Genomic DNA, 18,120 nt, shown 5'->3' with positions numbered 1-18,120 from the left:
ATATGAATTTGAGAAAGTGTTCAGTATTTTTGATTGCCACAGCATCAGTTAAGGGAGGGTATTGGCAAATATTTTTTTTTTTTTTTTTTTTTTTTTTTTTTTTTTTGGTGGTACGTGGGCCTCTCATTGTTGTGGCCTCTCCCGTTGCGGAGCACAGACTCCGGACGCGCAGGCCCAGCAGCCATGGCTCACGGGCCCAGCCGCTCCGCGGCATGTGGGATCTTCCCGGACCGGGGCACGAACCCGTGTCCCCTGCATTGGCAGGCGGACTCTCAACCACTGCGCCACCAGGGAAGCCCTTGGCAAATATTTTTTGATGCAGGGTGTGGAAATCTTTTGGAAGAAACTATGCAGAGGCTAAAATTCACAAAATAAAAATGTTTGAAGTGTAAACCATGCTCAGAGCCTATCGACTGCATTAAGTAAGAGTACCTACATTGTCTTCTTCTTTGCCTTGGAAATTGGATTTGTTATATTCTAACTTTACACATTGGCCCTGTTCCCAAGAGTTGAAAACAAGGGTGTAGCTAAACGAGTCCAGCTCCTGGATTTCAGCCTGATGCTGTTAGCCAAAGTCTTGGAACAGGGTCTAATAGCTAGCTTTCCACAAAGTCAGCCTTAGATGATAAAATCTTCATCCTTGATAGGGAGCTGCTGTTTAAGGAATCATTTCTTTTTACATTGCTTTTGCTCTCCTGCTTTGTAGAGGGCCATGTGGCTTTCACATCTGCTGCTGGTTTTCTCATCCAAAGAGTTTATCAGTGAAAGATAGAATCTGGTGGAAGAAGAAATCCCCCTTTTGGTACAGTGGGGCTGCATTCCAGGGTAGATTGGTTATGCTGGTGAGATTATTCTGCAGGTGTGAACAGTTTAATTTGCAACACAGTAGTCCAATTGTGCACCAGAATTCTTCCCTCTTGGGCCAGTTGGATTTGGGTTTTTGTGGTTGAACCTAATTTTTAGAGCACATGTATAAGAATAGAAAATATCCTTAAACAGAACCCCTGAGGTGGCTCTGATCTTCTAAGCCAGGATTTTTTTCGTAGAGCTTTTGCACAAAGATGACGATGGATGGCCAGTAGTTTGTGACTTGGCTTTGTTTTTTTCAAGCATTAAAAGAAAACCACAAAGTAATAAAAATAAGTAGCATTTTCATTTGTTTCTCATGGTGTTTTTATTTTTGAAACAGGAAAAGGGCCTTCTGCTGAATGGAATGTCCTGCTGCTTTATGATTTTATTTTAGAGGGGGCTTGCTCTCTCCGTCTAGCTCTTTCTCTCTGGTTCTCTTTTAATCTAGCCGCCTTGGGATTTCAGTGAAAGTGGTTGGGCCAGTTATGTGGAATTGGCACCATAAACTATATGAGTGCCCTTGGAGAAAACCTGTTTGCTTAGATCCTTATGCCAAATTGGTAACTGACTAACAGTAAGGAACCCTGATTGGGGCGGACTTCTGAGATTTCATTATGCCACAGACTATACTGGAGAATTGATTTGGCTCTTGACTTTGTCTCCTTTCTGCATCCCCTCTCTTTTCTGCTTTGTGAGGCTTTACGCTTCAAAACTAAAGTCCCCTTACGTTAGTTTGTGATCCTGTGTACCCTGAATGCTGACCTTCCTAGCTCCTTGGTATCCATACTTGTCCCTCGAGGGATTTAGTATCTCTGTGGGAGAGTATCATGCTGGGATGTCTCAAACAGTGTGGGTTTTAGTAAGCAGTTATGCTTGGGGCAGTTCATTGAGCAGTTTATCGTTTTGCTACTTATAATTTTTTGTTCTTTTGCGTGTGTGTGTGTGTGTGTATGTGTGTGTATGTCCACAGGATTTCCAAACACTTTAAAGGGTAATATTTTAAAATGGACAACAATGACAAAATTGTCGATTTTGAAATTACAAAATTGTTTGGTTTTTATGAGAAAAGTGAGTGTGCTGTTATATTACAACATGAGTAATTCTAAGGAGTAAAGGTTTTTAAGTATTTACCGATGTTCATTTAAAAAACTTTAAAAGTAATTAGAAATTCATAAGTTGCAAAAAATAGTGCAGAGAAGTTCTGTGTACCCTTCCCCCAGTTTCCTCCATTGGTAATGTCTTGCAGACTGTAGCCCAATATCAAAACCAGGAATTGACATTTGCAGAGTCCATGGAGCTTATTCAGATTTCACCAGTTTAATACACACTTATTTGTGTGTATTTAAGTCTACGCAGTTTTATCACGTGTGTAGATTTGAGTGACCACACAGTCAAGATATAGAATTTTCATCACAAGAATCCTGCTACTCTTTTATAGCCATGTCCTTCCCTAACCCCTGGCAACCTCGAATTTGTTCTCCATCTCTATAACTTTATTTTTTCATTTTCAATTTTAGCATATATTTTAGTTATGTGTATTTCCTAATGTGTAAGTTTAGATATAGAGCTGCAAAGGCAACAGGGCCATGATTTTCAAGTAAAAGGTAGAAAAACGTCCTTGAAGAATGTAATAAAGAAAAAGAAAGAAGATGGGAGAGGTTAAAAACTTAAGATTTATGTTAAAATTGGCAAGCAAGAAGTAGGTGTTTCAAAAATAAATAAGTAGCTCTGGAACTAAAGCCCAGTGTATTAGATTATGATATTTCAAGTTTCAAGGCAAATGTGATCTTATGATCTTCCCAGATGTCCAAATAGGAGAAACTAAAATTTGAGTTTTTCTAGCTACAGATCTTAATGACATTTTTAAAGGTTGGGAATTTAGAGCCAAGCGTGCCTGGTTGATTTTCAGAGCAGAAATTATTCTGAGGACCTGTAGTTGCTGGCAGGGTTCCGTTAGTTCTTAATTTCCACCTTTGCCCCCAGACTTCTCTCAGGGAGATATGTGCATGCCTGACACCCAAGCATCCACAGAAGTTTCCTTTTGATTCCCCAGGTTCCAGTGGCTGCTCCCTCTAAAAGGGGTTAGGGAGAAGCAAAGCAACTCCAGAAAAAAAGATGGGGAACTAGATGAAACAAGAATGGCAAAATATTGATAATCATTTGAACAGAGTGGGGGTGACTTGGGAGTTTTTTTACGCTGTTCACTTTACTTTTGTGTGGTTGAAATTTTTCATATTAAAATTTAAAAGAGAAAAAAATCAGAAAGCAAGAGATTATATTTGAATAAGAAAGTCAAAGCCTTCTGAGAGCAGCAAATGCCAGGAGCTGACCTTTAAAAATAAAAACAATCCAGTTTTTTTTCATAATTTTTGAATTTTATTTTATTTTTTTATACAGCAGGTTCTTATTAGTTATCTATTTTATATATATTAGTGTATACATGTCAATCCCAACCTCCCAATTCATCACACCACCACCACCCCCTGCCACCGCTTCCCCCCCTTGGTGTCCATACATTTGTTCTCTACATCTGTCTCTATTTGTGCCTTGCAGACTGGTTCATCTGTACCATTTTTCTAGGTTCCACAAGTATGCGTTAATATGCGATATTTGTTTTTCTCTCTCTGACTTACTTTGTATGACAGTCTCTAGATCCATCCATGTCTCTACAAATGATCCAATTTCATTCCTTTTTATGGATGAGTAACATTCCATTGTATATATGTACAACATCTTCTTTATCCATTTGTCTGTTGATGGGCATTTAGGTTGCATCCATGACCTGGCTATTGTAAATAGTGCTGCAGTGAACATTGGGGTGCATGTGTCTTTTTGAATTATGGTTTTCTCTGGCTATATACCCAGCAATCCAGTTTCTTTAGGTGTTGAACTTAAAAAAAAAAAAAAGTTGGACTTATTCTTCTCATTCAGTTATTTACAGAGGGCCTACTATGTGCCATGTACCATTCTACACGGTGAACAAAACATAAAAACCCCTGCCTTTTGGAAAGCTTTACATTATGTGCAGTAAATATATCATTAAATATCGAATATATCTGATGGTGGTAAGTGCTATGGAGAAAAATGAGACAGCAGAGATGATGTTGGGGGTTGCATCATCTGGGGTGGCCAGGGAAGACTTCATAGAGAAGGTGACCTTTCAGCAGAGACCTGAGGAGGGAAGAAGGAAGCTGGGCAGGTCTCTGGCAGAGGGGGATAGCAGGTGCAGAGGCCTTGAGGTGAGTGTACCTGTTGTGTGAGGAACAGCAGGAAGGTCAGACTGGCTAGGCTGTGGCAGCTGAGTAATGGCCTCCCTGAGATGTTCATGCCCTAATCCTCAGGCCTGTGACTACGTTATCTTTTATGGTAAAAAGACCGTTGCAGATGTAAGTTAAGGATCTTCACATGGAGTCATCTTGGATTATCCAGGTGGGTTCATTGTGACTACGGAGCTCCTTAGAGGGAGGCAGGAGGTCAGAGAGGAGAGGAGATGCTATGTTGCTGGCTTTGAAAATGGAGGAAGAGGTTGCAAGCCAAGGAATGTACGTGGCCCCTCAAAGCTGGAAAAGGTGAAGAAACAGATCGTCCCCTGAAGCCTCCAGGAGGAATGCAACCCTGCTGCCAACACCTTGATTTTATTTTATTTTTTGGCCACGCTGTGCAGCTTATGGGGTCTTAGTTCCCCAACCTGGGATTGAACCCGTGCCTCCTGCAGTGGAAACATGGACCTCCAGGGAGTTCCCCCAACACCTTGATTTTAGACTTCTGGCCCCCAGAACTGTAAGAGAATAAATGTGTGTCATTTAAAGCCGTAAGTTTGTAATAAGTTGTTAGAATATCAATAGGAAACTAACACAGGGATGTAGTGAGCAAACAGGGCTAAGAGAAGGAGAGATGGTCCAAATTCAAAAGGCACTTAATCTGTTAACAGAACTTGAACTTTTATTCTGAATGAGATGGGAAGCCATTGAAGTGTTTTAATCAGAGGAGTGACAAGGTCTGACATATGTTAAAAGGGATCATTTTCGCTGTCATGTGAAGAATATGCCAGGGGACAAGGCCGGCAGCAAGGAGACCAGTTTGAAGGCTACATGGTGGTTTGGACCAGGACTGTGCTGGTAGAAGTGGGTGGAGTCAGGGTTGCTGATGGGTTGGGTGTGGGGAGAGGAGGAAGAGTCAGCAGGACTCCAGGGTGTTTGGCCTGAGCAGCTGGGTGGATGAGGTTACCATTACTAACCAGGGGAAATGTTGGGATGAGCAAGTCTGGGGGGAAGATCAGCACTTGAATGTGAGGCTGCAGGTGAGTTCTGGGTTGAACTCAGGGTTGAAGATGTAAATTTGGAAGCAGTCAGCACATGGATGGTATTTAAAGCCAGGAAACTGAGTGTAGATAGAGGAGGAGATTAGGGGTTGGGCCCTGGCACGACAGTGAGTAGACGATAAGCAGACTGAGAAGGCGGTACCTGTGAGCTGGGAAGAAACCTAGCGTGCACAGTCCTCTGAACCAAGGGAGAGCAATTTTCAAGGAGGTGAAAGTGATCAAAGGTAACAAGCGGTCAAGTGAGAGGAGGGCTGAGAAAAGACTGCTGGGTTTAGCAAAGGGAGGTCAGTGGTGTGTCCTCCCCAGGTAGACTTCCTTATGTCATTGTGTGACTGGAACAGTGACACTTTTTCCCCTGTTGTGGGCCTCACTGGTAACCTTAATCCAGGCAGAGTTAATAAAGCTAGTTTTTGAGACAAGGTTTTTTTTTTTTTTTTTTTAATGCTGCAATTCATAGTGGTGCTATAAAGCAAAATGCTGGAAACACTTTTATTAGCAAATTCTTGCAGCTGAGGCTCACTCAGTGGGGCTTTTACTAGGCAGGGCCAGTCCAATCCTGGTGTATTAAAGAAAGACCATTAGGCCTTTGGAAAATTCAGGCTCGTAAACTTTCTAGATTTAATGTAATTTAAGAAATCAAAACAATTAGATTTCCTTTTGGTGATACTCTTTAAAATTTACTTGTGAAAGTTTTAACTAGGTGTTTTTCTTGTTGATTTTTTCCCCCTTCAGGATTAAAAGAAATTCTTAAAGCCTGTCATTTTTGTTCTCCTTTAAAAGAAGAATAAAAAGGCAACCCTCTCTTTATCATTTGCTAAAGAAATTGTTGGCACATTTGTGTTCAATACCTAATCGTAGATACAATCCTGATCCCTTTTTGGAAGTAATTCTCACCTCTAGCTTTTATAAATCCCTCAAAGAGCTTTATTGTTTGTTTTCCAGGATTAAACTTTATCCTGAATATTATTTTCTACAGAAGAGGCCCTGTGGTCTAGGGGTTAGTGGTGGCGATGACGCACCGAAACATCAACTTTTTGTTCTCAGGTTTTTATCCCATAACCCTGTTGTACAAATTTCAGATTGTGTTATTTAAGACAATTTGACATTTTCTTCAAAGCTGATATAAAAAAATGTTTTCGGCTTCCAAGATTTTTTAAGGTCTGACATATATTTGAGAGTTCTTGAAAGTCCCTGAAAAGTTTCTCCGTTTTAAAGTGGCTGGAATTTGTACAGTTTAGTACTCATTAAAACTCATCCAGAATGTTTAATTGGGATATTCTAGTTTGTAGTCACTGAGCATTGAATTTGGATTCTCCTGAAATGATGATGATTCACTGGCTTCATCTAACAAAGTGCAGCCTTGTAGCTAATTTTTGGACTGCAGAATTACAAAGATTACCCGCTGTTGGGGGCCAGTCTTGTGATCCAACTCGACTGTAAGGGCAGAGACCAGAACTTTTCCCTCTAGCTTCCCCAGCCATGGGCAGGCGGCCCCAATCTGGTCATTTCCGTGGGGTGTCACCACCTGCAAAAGGTGTCAATTTGGCAGGTTGAGGTGGAAAGTAGATAAGAATTGCTGGCCTTAGTGCCTGCGTACAGTTGGTGCCCGATATATGTTTTAATTGACTGAGTGATACCTATATCAGTGTTCTGTAAGGTGTCTTCGGGAGGACACTGGGCTTTTGAGACACTCCTTGTAAGAAGAGTTCAGGAGCCAGATAAGTTCGAGGAATGCAGCCTCTTATATTTCCTTCTTAGAGATATGCAACACGTGTCAGTCTGTTAAAAGCTCTGAGAAGTTCTGCAGTGAAAAGTCCTGCTTAGTTTTGTTTAAACCAGTGTTCTCCAAACTCGTGTGACCGTGGAATCCTTTTTTAAAGTAACTTATTAATACCCTAAGGAGCTGCTATTCTATTGAATATGCTTTGGGAAGTGCTGGTCTGTGTAGTGAAATAATGAGTCTGGGTCTTTCATCTAGTAGTTACATTTCATAAATTCTACAAAATTTTACATTTTATAATTTTTACACAAAAGTGCTGATGTATCCCAGGGATCAGAGTAAACTGCCATGTGGTTGGCTAGCACTTCGTGCCTTTGAGAACCCATGAGGGTGTCTGTGTGTTCACCCTTATACTTTATTTAACCCTGAATTGCAGGGGCCTATGGGAGAAGTACTCTGCTCTGGAGCTATTTGAGCTGTAGCCTGGCTCCGTCACAGCTGATGTTGGTCTGTCCCTATCTGTGCTTCATGATTGCCTAGTGCTGAGACTCACTTTGGCACAGACAGATGGACAGACACCACCCAGTGTCATGGACAGGCTCAGCTGTGGACCAAACATGCCAAAAATAAAACCATGGTGTTCTGTCTAGTCGAAACTGGAACTCCAGTGTTACTGAGTCATTATCCCATTCTTTATTGCCTGACCACTTGTGATCAGATGAGGGTTTGTTTCCCCGATGCCTTTATGGCTAAGATGGAGAAGTGTGGGATGACAGTGTGGTTAAGTGGATTTGTAACTGATGCTGTGGCCGTGCCTGGGGTGGGCTGCTTAATGGATCCATGTCAGCCTTGGGGGAGGGCTCTAGTGGTTTGCCACGGGCTCCATCCTCAGCCCTATCCTGGTTAATTTTTTAAAATAATTAAGACATGAAACCCCACAGACTGTATTTTGCTGATGACTTATGTAAAGGAAAAGTAGCATACCTACAATGGATAACAGAATTGAGATGCAAAAATGATATAAAATGCTGGGGGTGGGTATGTGCGATGAGCTGGAATTTAAAATGGATAGAAAGTTTAGAAAGTTAAGAATTTAAGTTTAAAACATAATAGTGTGAGAGTAAGAAATGGGGACTTTTTTTTCTTTAATTGCAACTTGTATTTAAAAAGACTGAAGATTGATAAATACCAAACTGAGGTTACTGTTGGCGAGAAAAGGATGTGGACACTGGGAGATGCATAGGAGTTTTAAGCTTATTGGTAATATTTCTTAAGCAGGGTGGTGTATCCGTGGGTGTTTGTAATATGTACCTTTTTGTCTGCCTTAAATATTTAATAAAATAAACAGACTCCAGAAGCTCTGGACCATACGTTCTGTAACCATGAGGATGTATCTTCAAGTGAAGTAGCAAATTAGTATCTGGTAAAATCCTTCTGTTCATGGCACTTGACAGTCTATATCTGGGGTATTGTTTAGTCCTGAGTATCACTTTTGAAGAGGGACACCAGAGATGCATAAATACTAGGGTACATTTCAGAGATAATGGGTAGGGGAGCTAGTCCTATGACAATTAGTTGGAGAAAATGGGTGTGTTTAGACCAGTGAAGAAGTGACTAAGGGGAAATGTGATGGCTGCCTTCAGCCATTTAAGGAGCTGTCAGTATGTCTTTTTTGTTCCTCTTTTCCTATATTACTATCTTCTTTTTTTTTTTTTTTAAGAAGTTTATTTATTTAAGTGTGTTGGGTCTTCGTTGCTGCACGTGGGCTTTCTCTAGTTGTGGCGAGCGGGGGCTACTCTTTGTTGTGGTGCACGGGCTTCTCATTGTGGTGGCTTCTCTTGTGGAGCACGGGCTCTAGGCGTGTGGGCTTCAGTAGTTGTGGCTCGCGGGCTCTAGAGCGTAGGCTCAGTAGTTGTGGCACACGGGCTTAGTTGCTCCGTGGCGTGTGGGATCTTCCCAGACCAGGGCTCGAACCCGTATCCCCTGCATTGGCACGTGGATTATTAACCACTGTGCCACCAGGGAAGCCCTGTTTGGTTCTTTAAAAAAAAAAAAAAATATTGTCTCTTTGTCAATATTCTCTACTTTGTGAGACATTTTGCTCATAAGTTTATTTCTTTAGATATGCTTTCCTTTAGTATTTTGAATATATTTATAATGGGGTATCCCACTCCCCAGGTTTTCCTTTTAAGGCTTTCGATTAGCCTCCTTTTAGCCCTACTTGGTAGTGCCATGTCAGGCAGCTGCACTGTTAAACAGTTGTCCCTTATTTTTTTCTGACAAATGCCCTGGATATAGGACAGAGTTAGCTATAAGTCAGATTAGATAAAGACAAGCCATGAGAACAGAGCTTTCTAGCAAGCTGCCAGACAGGCCAAATAGTGACGTTTCTCTGGGGATGGTAGTTTTGGAGAGCTATAAACCCATTTGGCCTCTCTGGGAGCTGCTAGACTGCTGGTTTTTACAGCTGCTATAGTTGGAGGCTGTTGGTTTTCAAGGCTACCATGGAACTAGAGGATGAGGATGGGATTAATGCAAGTGAAGACAATACAAAGGTTGCTATTCTTACCAAGATTCAGCCATTTTTCTTGAATAGATGCTTCTCAGAATGTTGCAAGCCTTTAGTTAATTTCTAGAGTTCTGAAAAAGTTGATTTTGACAGTTTTTGGCAGTATTCTTGTTGGTTTTGTGGAGGACCAGATTTTCGGAGATCTTCAACTCTGTAGTCCTGGAAGCTAACTCCCTAGAGGTATTTCTCAAATGAGGCACCCTTGTGTCATGAGAGTCTGCCATGCACGTGCTGTGTGCTCTCTCTCTGTCTCGTGTTCTCTCTTCTTGTCTGAGTATTTGATGTCTTGAAGTGGCCCCAAGGGAGTGTTAAGGAGCACACGTTACCATGAACCACTGGTCGTGACTCTTACTGTATTAGAAGTGAGGCTAAACCTTTGGGTGGACAGCAAGCAGAGTGTGGTGCAGACCCTGGATCATGTTGATCTGCTGGATCAGTTTCTCATTTTGCGAGCAGAGTCCATCTTTTGCAGTCTGCCCAGCTTTGTACATTATCCCATGATGAAGTAAATCCATCATTCCCCAAAGTTAGGGTTGGAAGACAAAGCACTAATAGCTAAAATGGCCATTTCCTCTGGATACTGTTGGGATTTGAAATTCAGTCCAGTCATAATATTAATTTCTCTATATCAGATCTTTTTTTTTTTTTTTCCTGCATTACGCGGGCCTCTCACTGTTGTGGCCTCTCCCGTTGCGGAGCACAGGCCCTGGACGCGCAGGCTCAGTGGCCATGGCTCACGGGCCCAGCCGCTCCACGGCATGTGGGATCTTCCCGGACCAGGGCACGAACCCGTGTCCCCTGCATCGGCAGGCGGACTCTCAACCACTGCGCCACCAGGGAAGCCCTCTATATCAGATCTTACCATCCTAGATAATTGCTTGAGTTTTCTGTTAAATAATTTTTTTAATCTACACATTTAAAATCTAAGTTTTTGCACATAATATAAATCTGAATTTCTCATATGACTAGAAGTTTTGGGTTATGGATATTTTATTACAGCTCTTTACTTCAGAGGTCATTGGTCTCTAGCTCTATAAGAGGGAAATACAAGTGCTTATTGGTAAAAAGTAAAGAGATTCTGTTCTGAAAAACTGTGTATGATTTTATATCTATTAACGTGTTACAGTGTGTATTTTATGCCTTTTATGTATTTGTGTATTTTTTCTCTTTATATTTTATACATATATATGTATAAAATAATTTAACCAAGTAGTTTAAAATGTGATATTACATGGTAGTACAACAATTTTGAAATCTTGAAAGATAAAACAGGAAACATTTGCTTGTATTTTTTTTCACCTCAGAGTGTTTTGTTAATGAGACATTTTATACTGCCATAAACCCAGGGCAGTAATAAAGGTGTTGATTGATTTTTGGATGACAAGGGACTTCTCTAATTGCAGAATTTGACATTTGTGTCACTTCTGCTGTTTTAGGTGAGCAAGACGTGGAAGGTGATTGCAGAAGATGAAGTACTCTGGTACAGGCTGTGCCAGCAGGAAGGGCACCTTCCCGAGAGCAGCATCTCCGATTATTCTTGCTGGAAGCTCATCTTCCAAGAGTGCCGAGCCAAGGAACACATGTTAAGAACCAACTGGAAGGTAGGCAGTGGCCAATATCATTACCTGTAGGGGAATAGCCTGCAAGGACACAGGAATCCGAGCCCGGGATTAAACACCGAGTCCTTCCAATTTCACCTGAGATTAACTGCCAGAAACAAAGAGAGGAGGAGGATGGTGAGCATCCCTTCAGCCGTTGGTGATTTGTTGCCCCTTTTGTTGCGCATTAGAGTATCTGCCCTTGTTTTCAAGCACACTCTTTGGGAGCGTCCTGTTGTCCTCTAGGAGAGGAGGGGCGAGACCGAGGATCCGGTCCCCTCGCCTCTGATGGTCGGGGTCTTTGGGCTAGTGCTCAGTGCAGCCCCTTTTCACTGCCACCATCTCCCTGGATGGACCAAGAAAGCACCACCTGAATACAGAAGAGGGGCTGAAAATGCTATTTCCAGCAAATTCTAAGAGGGAGATCATTAAGCATCTCTAAGTACTGGCTTCTCTTCCCTCACATAACCTATTGGCTTGCTTCCATAACATTTATCACTTCAGAATTTCTACAGAAATATTAGATCACAGCTGTGAATTTGCACAGAACAGTGTTTCTGTAGAAAATAACTGTCAAGAACAGTGTTACATAAAGCTGTTTAAGGCATGACGAGACAGCAGTGTGGTGCCCGTTTCTTCCCACCTGGGTAGCTGGAAATTCAGTTGGAAGGAAAGGACAGAGCTGTATTCTTTCCCCTTCCGTAAAGGTCAATCCTAATAGACTTTGAGATTAACAGGCTTCTGCTCATTACTGATCGTGACGTATTGCCTATGTGCACGTCTGTCCCCAGTCACCCCGTAACCTGATTAGTGACCGATACTCTTGATCTGGGCAGCATCCCAGTTCCTAGCAAAGTTAATAAGAGTAGTGTCCCTCTAACTCGGGTTTCTCAACCCCAGCACTAGTGCCATCTGGGACCGATACTTTGCGGTGAGGGCTGTCCTGGGCATTGCGGGATCTTCCACAGCATGTCCAGCCTCTCCCCAGTATATGCCAGAAGCGTTCTCTTCCTCCCCGCAGCTCTGACGACCAAAAAGTCTTCAGACCAGTCCGATGTCCCCTGAGGGCAAAATCAGCCCTGGGTGCGGACCATCCTTCTAAAGAGGATTAGCATAGCCATCCTTCGGCCATGAAGACCCACCACTACGTACAAATCCCTCTGGCCCCCGCCCTGTGTATCCCCTCCAGGTAGTAAACTCGCATGGAGCGACCCCTCGCCCTCTTGCCCATTCGCTTGGGTATGTCTGCGTGAAGGACATAAGTGAGAGCAGGCATTGGGTTTGCCAAAGCTGCTTAGACAGGCTGGGGGCCGGAGGGCAGAGGGTCTGACCCTGGCAGGAGGAGCCATAATTTAAGGAAAGCTTGAGAGTGAGGCATTTGCTAGGGCCTTTCTGTCCGGGAAGGAGGGATACTTTTGAGATTGGTGAGCATGAGAGCTGGAGATATTCCATGTACCCTGGCTCGAATTCATAAATGTCAGATTCTAAGAGAGAAAGCAGCAGCTGAGTTCTTTGTTTCCTCTTTGGTATTAGAAAGCTAGGGAGGGAAGCAGGTACAGCCGCCTCATCCAGGCCGGAGGGGGCAGAAGTGAAGGTGTTTAAAGACCCGCCTCATAGCATCTGGCACTTAATGCCAGTATACAGGTTACATGCAATCTAACTGAACGTCTGTTCTGTTGTTTTTCTCCAGCAAGCCCAAAGCCATGTGTTTGATAAGTGCTCAATAAGAGGTCGTTGCTTGAATGACCCGGAGTCAAACTGCAGGGAGACTGGAGGGAGGCTTCTCTGTGGAGTGTCTCTGGCCCATTTCCTGCACTGTTACCTGTGAGGACTACAGAAGTAAAATGTCAAATGACGACTCTTGCGTTAACTGTAGTGATTCTAGAATGAAAGGAATTCTTATGAAAACATGAAAGGTAGTGCAGAGCAAGGTGTTTTCCCTTTGTGTGCCTCTGCTTTCTCATCTCTAATGTGGAGCTGAGAGTAGCTGCGTCTAATGATATATCTAACACTCCTCCCACAGGGCGTGGCCTGTGTCTGCTGCTCAGTTAGCATTGGCCTTGGCACGCAGATGCTGTGGTTTGGTGCTATTCGTGGTCAACCTCAGGATGGGTTGGGAAGGTGATTTGGTGTGGCATCTCCTAGGTTGGTGTTTGAGGAAGCTGAGAAGGGGCCCCAGGGTTCTCAGTACTTCCACACAGGGGATGACCTGTGAATGCAGGAACTTACCTGGACCTGCAGTTCAGAGCCAGCGTGCAAATGATGCTCCTTTCCCTGGTGTTTGCATACACTCATTTCACTGTAGCATTCTAGGATCTCTCTAATCCAGAATACCAGTGTGGGGTTGGAGCCCTTGATGGGGAGGAAGCCACATGACGAAACTTAGTGGAGGACGTGAGCACGCAGGCCCTCTCCTTTTCTTTCAATAGCTTGTCCCTCAAAAGAGCTTTGCTGTTCTTGTCATTTTGTCTGTGGCCCTCGAACAGATGATTCTCAAGTCCTTCCCTTCCATCCCCATGTCTCCACTAGCAGGACAGCCCCACCTGGATGTGTCCAGTTGTGTCCCTCAGCCTTGGACTTGGTCCTCGAGTTCAGTGAGATCACCATGCAGACCGTCTTGCACAGTGCCTGGAGTACAGCTGCTTAATAAACGTTGGCTTTAATGGAACGGATGTCATCATCTGTCTCCTAATAATATAAATAGTAATAGTAACTACCATTTATTGAAAACCTGCTGTGTGCTGAGAACTGTGCTTGCCACTTACACACACTGTTTCTAATCCTTGTGCTGGTACAGCAAAGTTGAAATTATGGATGGCTTGGTATTTTTTTTTTAATTGAAGTATATAGTTGACTTACAGTATTGTTTCAGGCGTACAGCAAAGCAACTCAGTTATGTGTATATATTTTTTGATGGCTTGGTGTTGAATACCTTTTATTCATGCTTGCTTTTTGGCTTAACTGTCCTGCCCTCCCCTTCCCAACATCCCACATGTAAATACTTTCTATTCTTCAAGATTCCCTTTATTTTAAAAATAATTATTTTATTTATACATATTTTGAATCAATAAATAAACAATCGTGTTGCAGTAAATCAAAAGTCATAAAAGGGCATATACTGGAAAATACATCTCCCTCTCACCTCTCTCCACCTACCACCTAGTTCCCTCCTCAGGAGCAACTGTGTTACGGGTTTTAGGATTTCCTTTAAATACCATTTCCATGAACCTCTGACCTCTCAGTCAAAAACAATGTCTTTTCTTTTCCCCATCCTGATTTTTATCTTGTTGTATATACTTTTTCATTTTATCCTGAGAGCATTTATAAGAGGTGTTAACAGGTAAAATACCATTAACTACTTTCTCTCCTCTGAACTGAACTTTTTTTTTTTTTTTTTTTTTTTTTGCGGTACGCGGGCCTCTCACTGTCGTGGCCTCTCCTGTTGCGGAGCACAGCCTCTGGACGCGCAGGCTCAACGGCCATGGCTCACGGGCCCAGCCGCTCCGCGGCACGTGGGATCCTCCCAGACCAGGGCACGAACCCATGTCCCCTGCATCGGCAGGCGGACTCTCAACCACTGCGCCACCAGGGAAGCCCTGAACTGAACTTTTTAAATACACTTTATACATGTCTTCACTAGCAGCCTACTGCAGAGTGGAGAGGTTAACGTCCTGTAATCCCCTCAGGGACAGGGCCAGCGTCTCGTGCGTCCCGTGCCCAGTAGTTTCATTCAGTGTGCTTGTAACTCATAAATACATAGCTTAACATATTAGTTGTCTTTGTCCTTTCGAATGTCTTGATAACTATGGACACGGTCCATGCCATAAAAAAAACTGCCATGAATGTAGTTGAGAGCGAAATGCTTTGTCTCCCGGCTATCCAGAGAATAGTATAAACCGCACCCCCTTTTCTTATGCAGAATCGCAAAGGTGCCGTGAGTGAGCTGGAACACATTCCTGACGCAGTTTTATGTGATGTGCATTCTCACGATGGTGTTGTCATTGCTGGGTAAGCAAAAACAGTTTTTCAGTTAATATTCTTTTTTTTTTTTTTTTTGTGGTACGTGGGCCTCTCACTGTTGTGGCCTCTCCCGTTGCGGAGCACAGGCTCCGGACACACAGGCTCAGCGGCCATGGCTCACGGGCCCAGCCACTCCGCGGCATGTGGGATCTTCCCAGACCGGGGCACGAACCCTTGTCCCCTGCATCGGCAGGCGGACTCTCAACCACTGCGCCACCAGGGAAGCCCCAGGTGCTATTCTTTATTCTTGCTCTCTTGTTCTGAAGCCTTTATTATGAGGAAGGGCTGTGGCCACAGGTAATCTTCCTTCCCCACCACACAGTTCATATTTGCAGTTAACTTGCCCTGAAATTGGCTTTTTGTTGGTCTCCATTGCCAAGAAATTTAATTCTAACTTCTGTAAATTCCTTTGGCTTCTGTTCCAAAAACCACTTTCATGAATTCTTCATATTTTATTACAGAGATGTTTTTATGTGTTTCTTTAATGTATAATAAGAAGATAACTTTCTTCTTGGATTAACAAGATGTCTTGAACTAGAGTCTCACATTGTGTACTTAATGCCATAGAGACCAGGACACGTAAACTTCTGAGTCTGGATTGACTTCGGAGTGAGACACCCAAAAGTGGTTTCTACCTGGAGGAGCAAACAAAAACAGACCTTGGACTTAACAGCTTAGTAGCAGGAGAGCCTTTTTCTTTAAAGAAAACTCTTTCCTTCAGAAGCATTCCTTCATTGAAATTTCCAAGAGTCAGATTATTTTAATATTTTGTGGTCCGTAGTACCTATGTAAAAGTATTTTGCTTCAAACAAGATAAGCCTTAGGAGGAACACTTTCCATTAGCTTGTGTTTTACTGGCCATGATTTCGAGGCCAGTAAATACCCTTCTTGGGAGTGCTATAGAACTGTTACTTTTAGAAAAATTAATGGACCAGAAATCTAGAATTTTATCCCTTCAGTTACCAGTGTGGCTCAAGGCTTCTGCCCCTCATTGCTCAAGTATGGGCCTGAGAGCTCATGCTAGGTAAGATCCTTTTCACCTGCTAATTCTGAGATTCCTCAATAACTCCCAAAGGGACTGGGATCATTCTAGCTTAAAGAAGTTTCCTGGTGTGTCAGAGGCCTTTGAGGACAGACTGTTGAGACTGAACTGAAAGAGTCATAAAAGGAATTAGAAATAAGGGAGACGATTCTCGAAAGCCAATTATGAATTTCTTATCTGGACACTAGTCCAGATGCCAGTCCTTCTTTTCCTGCCTCTCCGTTCCCTCGAGGCCTGCTCAACATTACAGATTATGCCAGCACAAAGCAAAGCGATGGCAGAGTTTAGTGGATCGATAAGATGAAACTTGATCTGTGGGTCAGAGAGGCTCCTCATGGCCCCTCTTTCTAAGAGAACCTTACGTTTATGGCCTAGCATCAGATACTTCAATCTTGCTTGTATATAGAGCATTTTGTGTTTATCATTAAAATTTTATCAGGTGGTTACGATGCTTGTTTTCTGGGTCAGATCTTGAATCCCTTTTCATTTGAGACAGCGGTGTTTGTGGTTACCTCATTCCCAATCAATGTTGTATTCACCAGGCTTTCTGCAGTTATGTATCTCCAAGGAGCTTCTTAAAGAGACAGTGGCCATCTCACCATTTCCTTCTCTTTTACTTCTCTTGCATTTCTCCTATTTTGCATCTTCCCTTCCTTTTTCTCTATTTTTTTACACAAGTAGAATCTGTTCAGATGCTTAGTTTTTTTATATCTGCATTTAACCGATGTGACATTTTTGCATTTAAACCTGTTAAATGTATTTTATATAATTGATGAAGATTATGTTGCAGAATCTCGCCCCAGCTTCTTCCCAGCTTTTCAGTCCTTTCGTGTGAATGTTCCTGGTTTGGAGCTGCATTGCTTAGGCTTAGACTAATTTGTGTCACACTTAAGCTTAGAGCGAACCCAGTCTTGGCTCTGCCTTACTCTTCTTTGCGCGCAGAAACAGGGCACCCTTCAGACATGCATTCACTCGGACACGCTGAGACACTCGAGTCCCTGTCCAGTGAAAGGACCTGGAAGCCTCTCACCTGAGGTTTGTTTTTCCAGCAGAGGAAACAGACGTTATTCTCAAAGCTTTTGATCTTTCACTCTTGTCCATGAGTGTTTGCTTCCTTTCCTATCTCATGGGTGATAGTTTTCCAGTTACCTTTTCCTGATGTTTGGAGCCTTTGAAATTTGTTTCCAACCTCCCTTTCTCCTCATTACTCTTCCCAGGGCACCTTTGGTTCCCCACCCCCCACCACACTGTCCTAGTTACCTCTGACCGTGTCATTTTTTTAACTTGAGATGCAATTTCCATACCATAAAATCCACCCTTTTAAATTGTGTCAGTGATTTTTAGTATATTCACAAGGTTGTATAACTGCCCACCATTATCTAATTCTAGAACGTTTTCATTACCCCCAAAAGTAACCCAGTCCCCGTTTTTTCACGCCCAGCTCAAGCCTTGCCTCCTCCCACAGGTTCCATGCGGCGCTAGCCTATTAGCGCCCACTGCCGCTCCGCCCGGCGTCTACCCTCCTCACACCTCCGGAGGGGTGATTATCTGCACTTTATAAGGCAGCTAATCACGCGGCCTTGAGGCTTCGCCTAAGCATTTTTGTCTTAACTTTACAGCCATGTATTTTTTTTCAGTTAATTTGTAAGCATCTTTTAAAACTAGAGGTGATATATAATATTTCATTAAATGCTCTGTAGTACTAATACATTTTTTTAGTCTGAAAAAAAGCATTAACATTTGGTAGACTCCCTTCCCCCCACCTGTATACTACATGTTACGTGGGAAGCTGGAGGAATTCCTAATTTCTTTTGTCTGTTCTCTGATTTCTTAGTTTTTTTCAACTTAGAATCATACAGCTTGAAACCCGGAAGGAACTTAGAGATTCTCTTCGGAAATGCTCATTCTGGGTGAGGTAGCTGAGGCTCCGCAAGGTCCGGGGAGTGGGGCTGGCACCCGTGCCCTGCCTGCCCCGCTGTGCTTCTGTTGGGGGCGTGCAGA

General features: G+C 43.0%; 1 protein-coding gene across 1 annotated transcript in view; it reads left to right on the top strand.

The window, feature by feature from the left end:
- The window catches only part of FBXW8 (F-box and WD repeat domain containing 8), a gene marked incomplete at both ends in the record, with an annotated part of 120,098 nt that overhangs the window by 17,128 nt on the left and 84,850 nt on the right, over nt 1-18,120 (top strand). The window contains 2 exons of the mRNA XM_079717310.1: nt 10,896-11,060; nt 14,977-15,065. Coding sequence (XP_079573436.1) covers nt 10,896-11,060; nt 14,977-15,065 — 254 coding nt within the window. The remainder of the gene's footprint in view (nt 1-10,895; nt 11,061-14,976; nt 15,066-18,120) is intronic.

Source organism: Hyperoodon ampullatus, assembly GCF_949752795.1.
Source record: "Hyperoodon ampullatus genome assembly, chromosome: 13".
NCBI lineage: Eukaryota > Metazoa > Chordata > Mammalia > Artiodactyla > Ziphiidae > Hyperoodon > Hyperoodon ampullatus.
The sequence above is the reverse complement of the archived record's forward strand: the minus strand, read 5'-3'. Positions and strand labels throughout refer to the sequence as shown.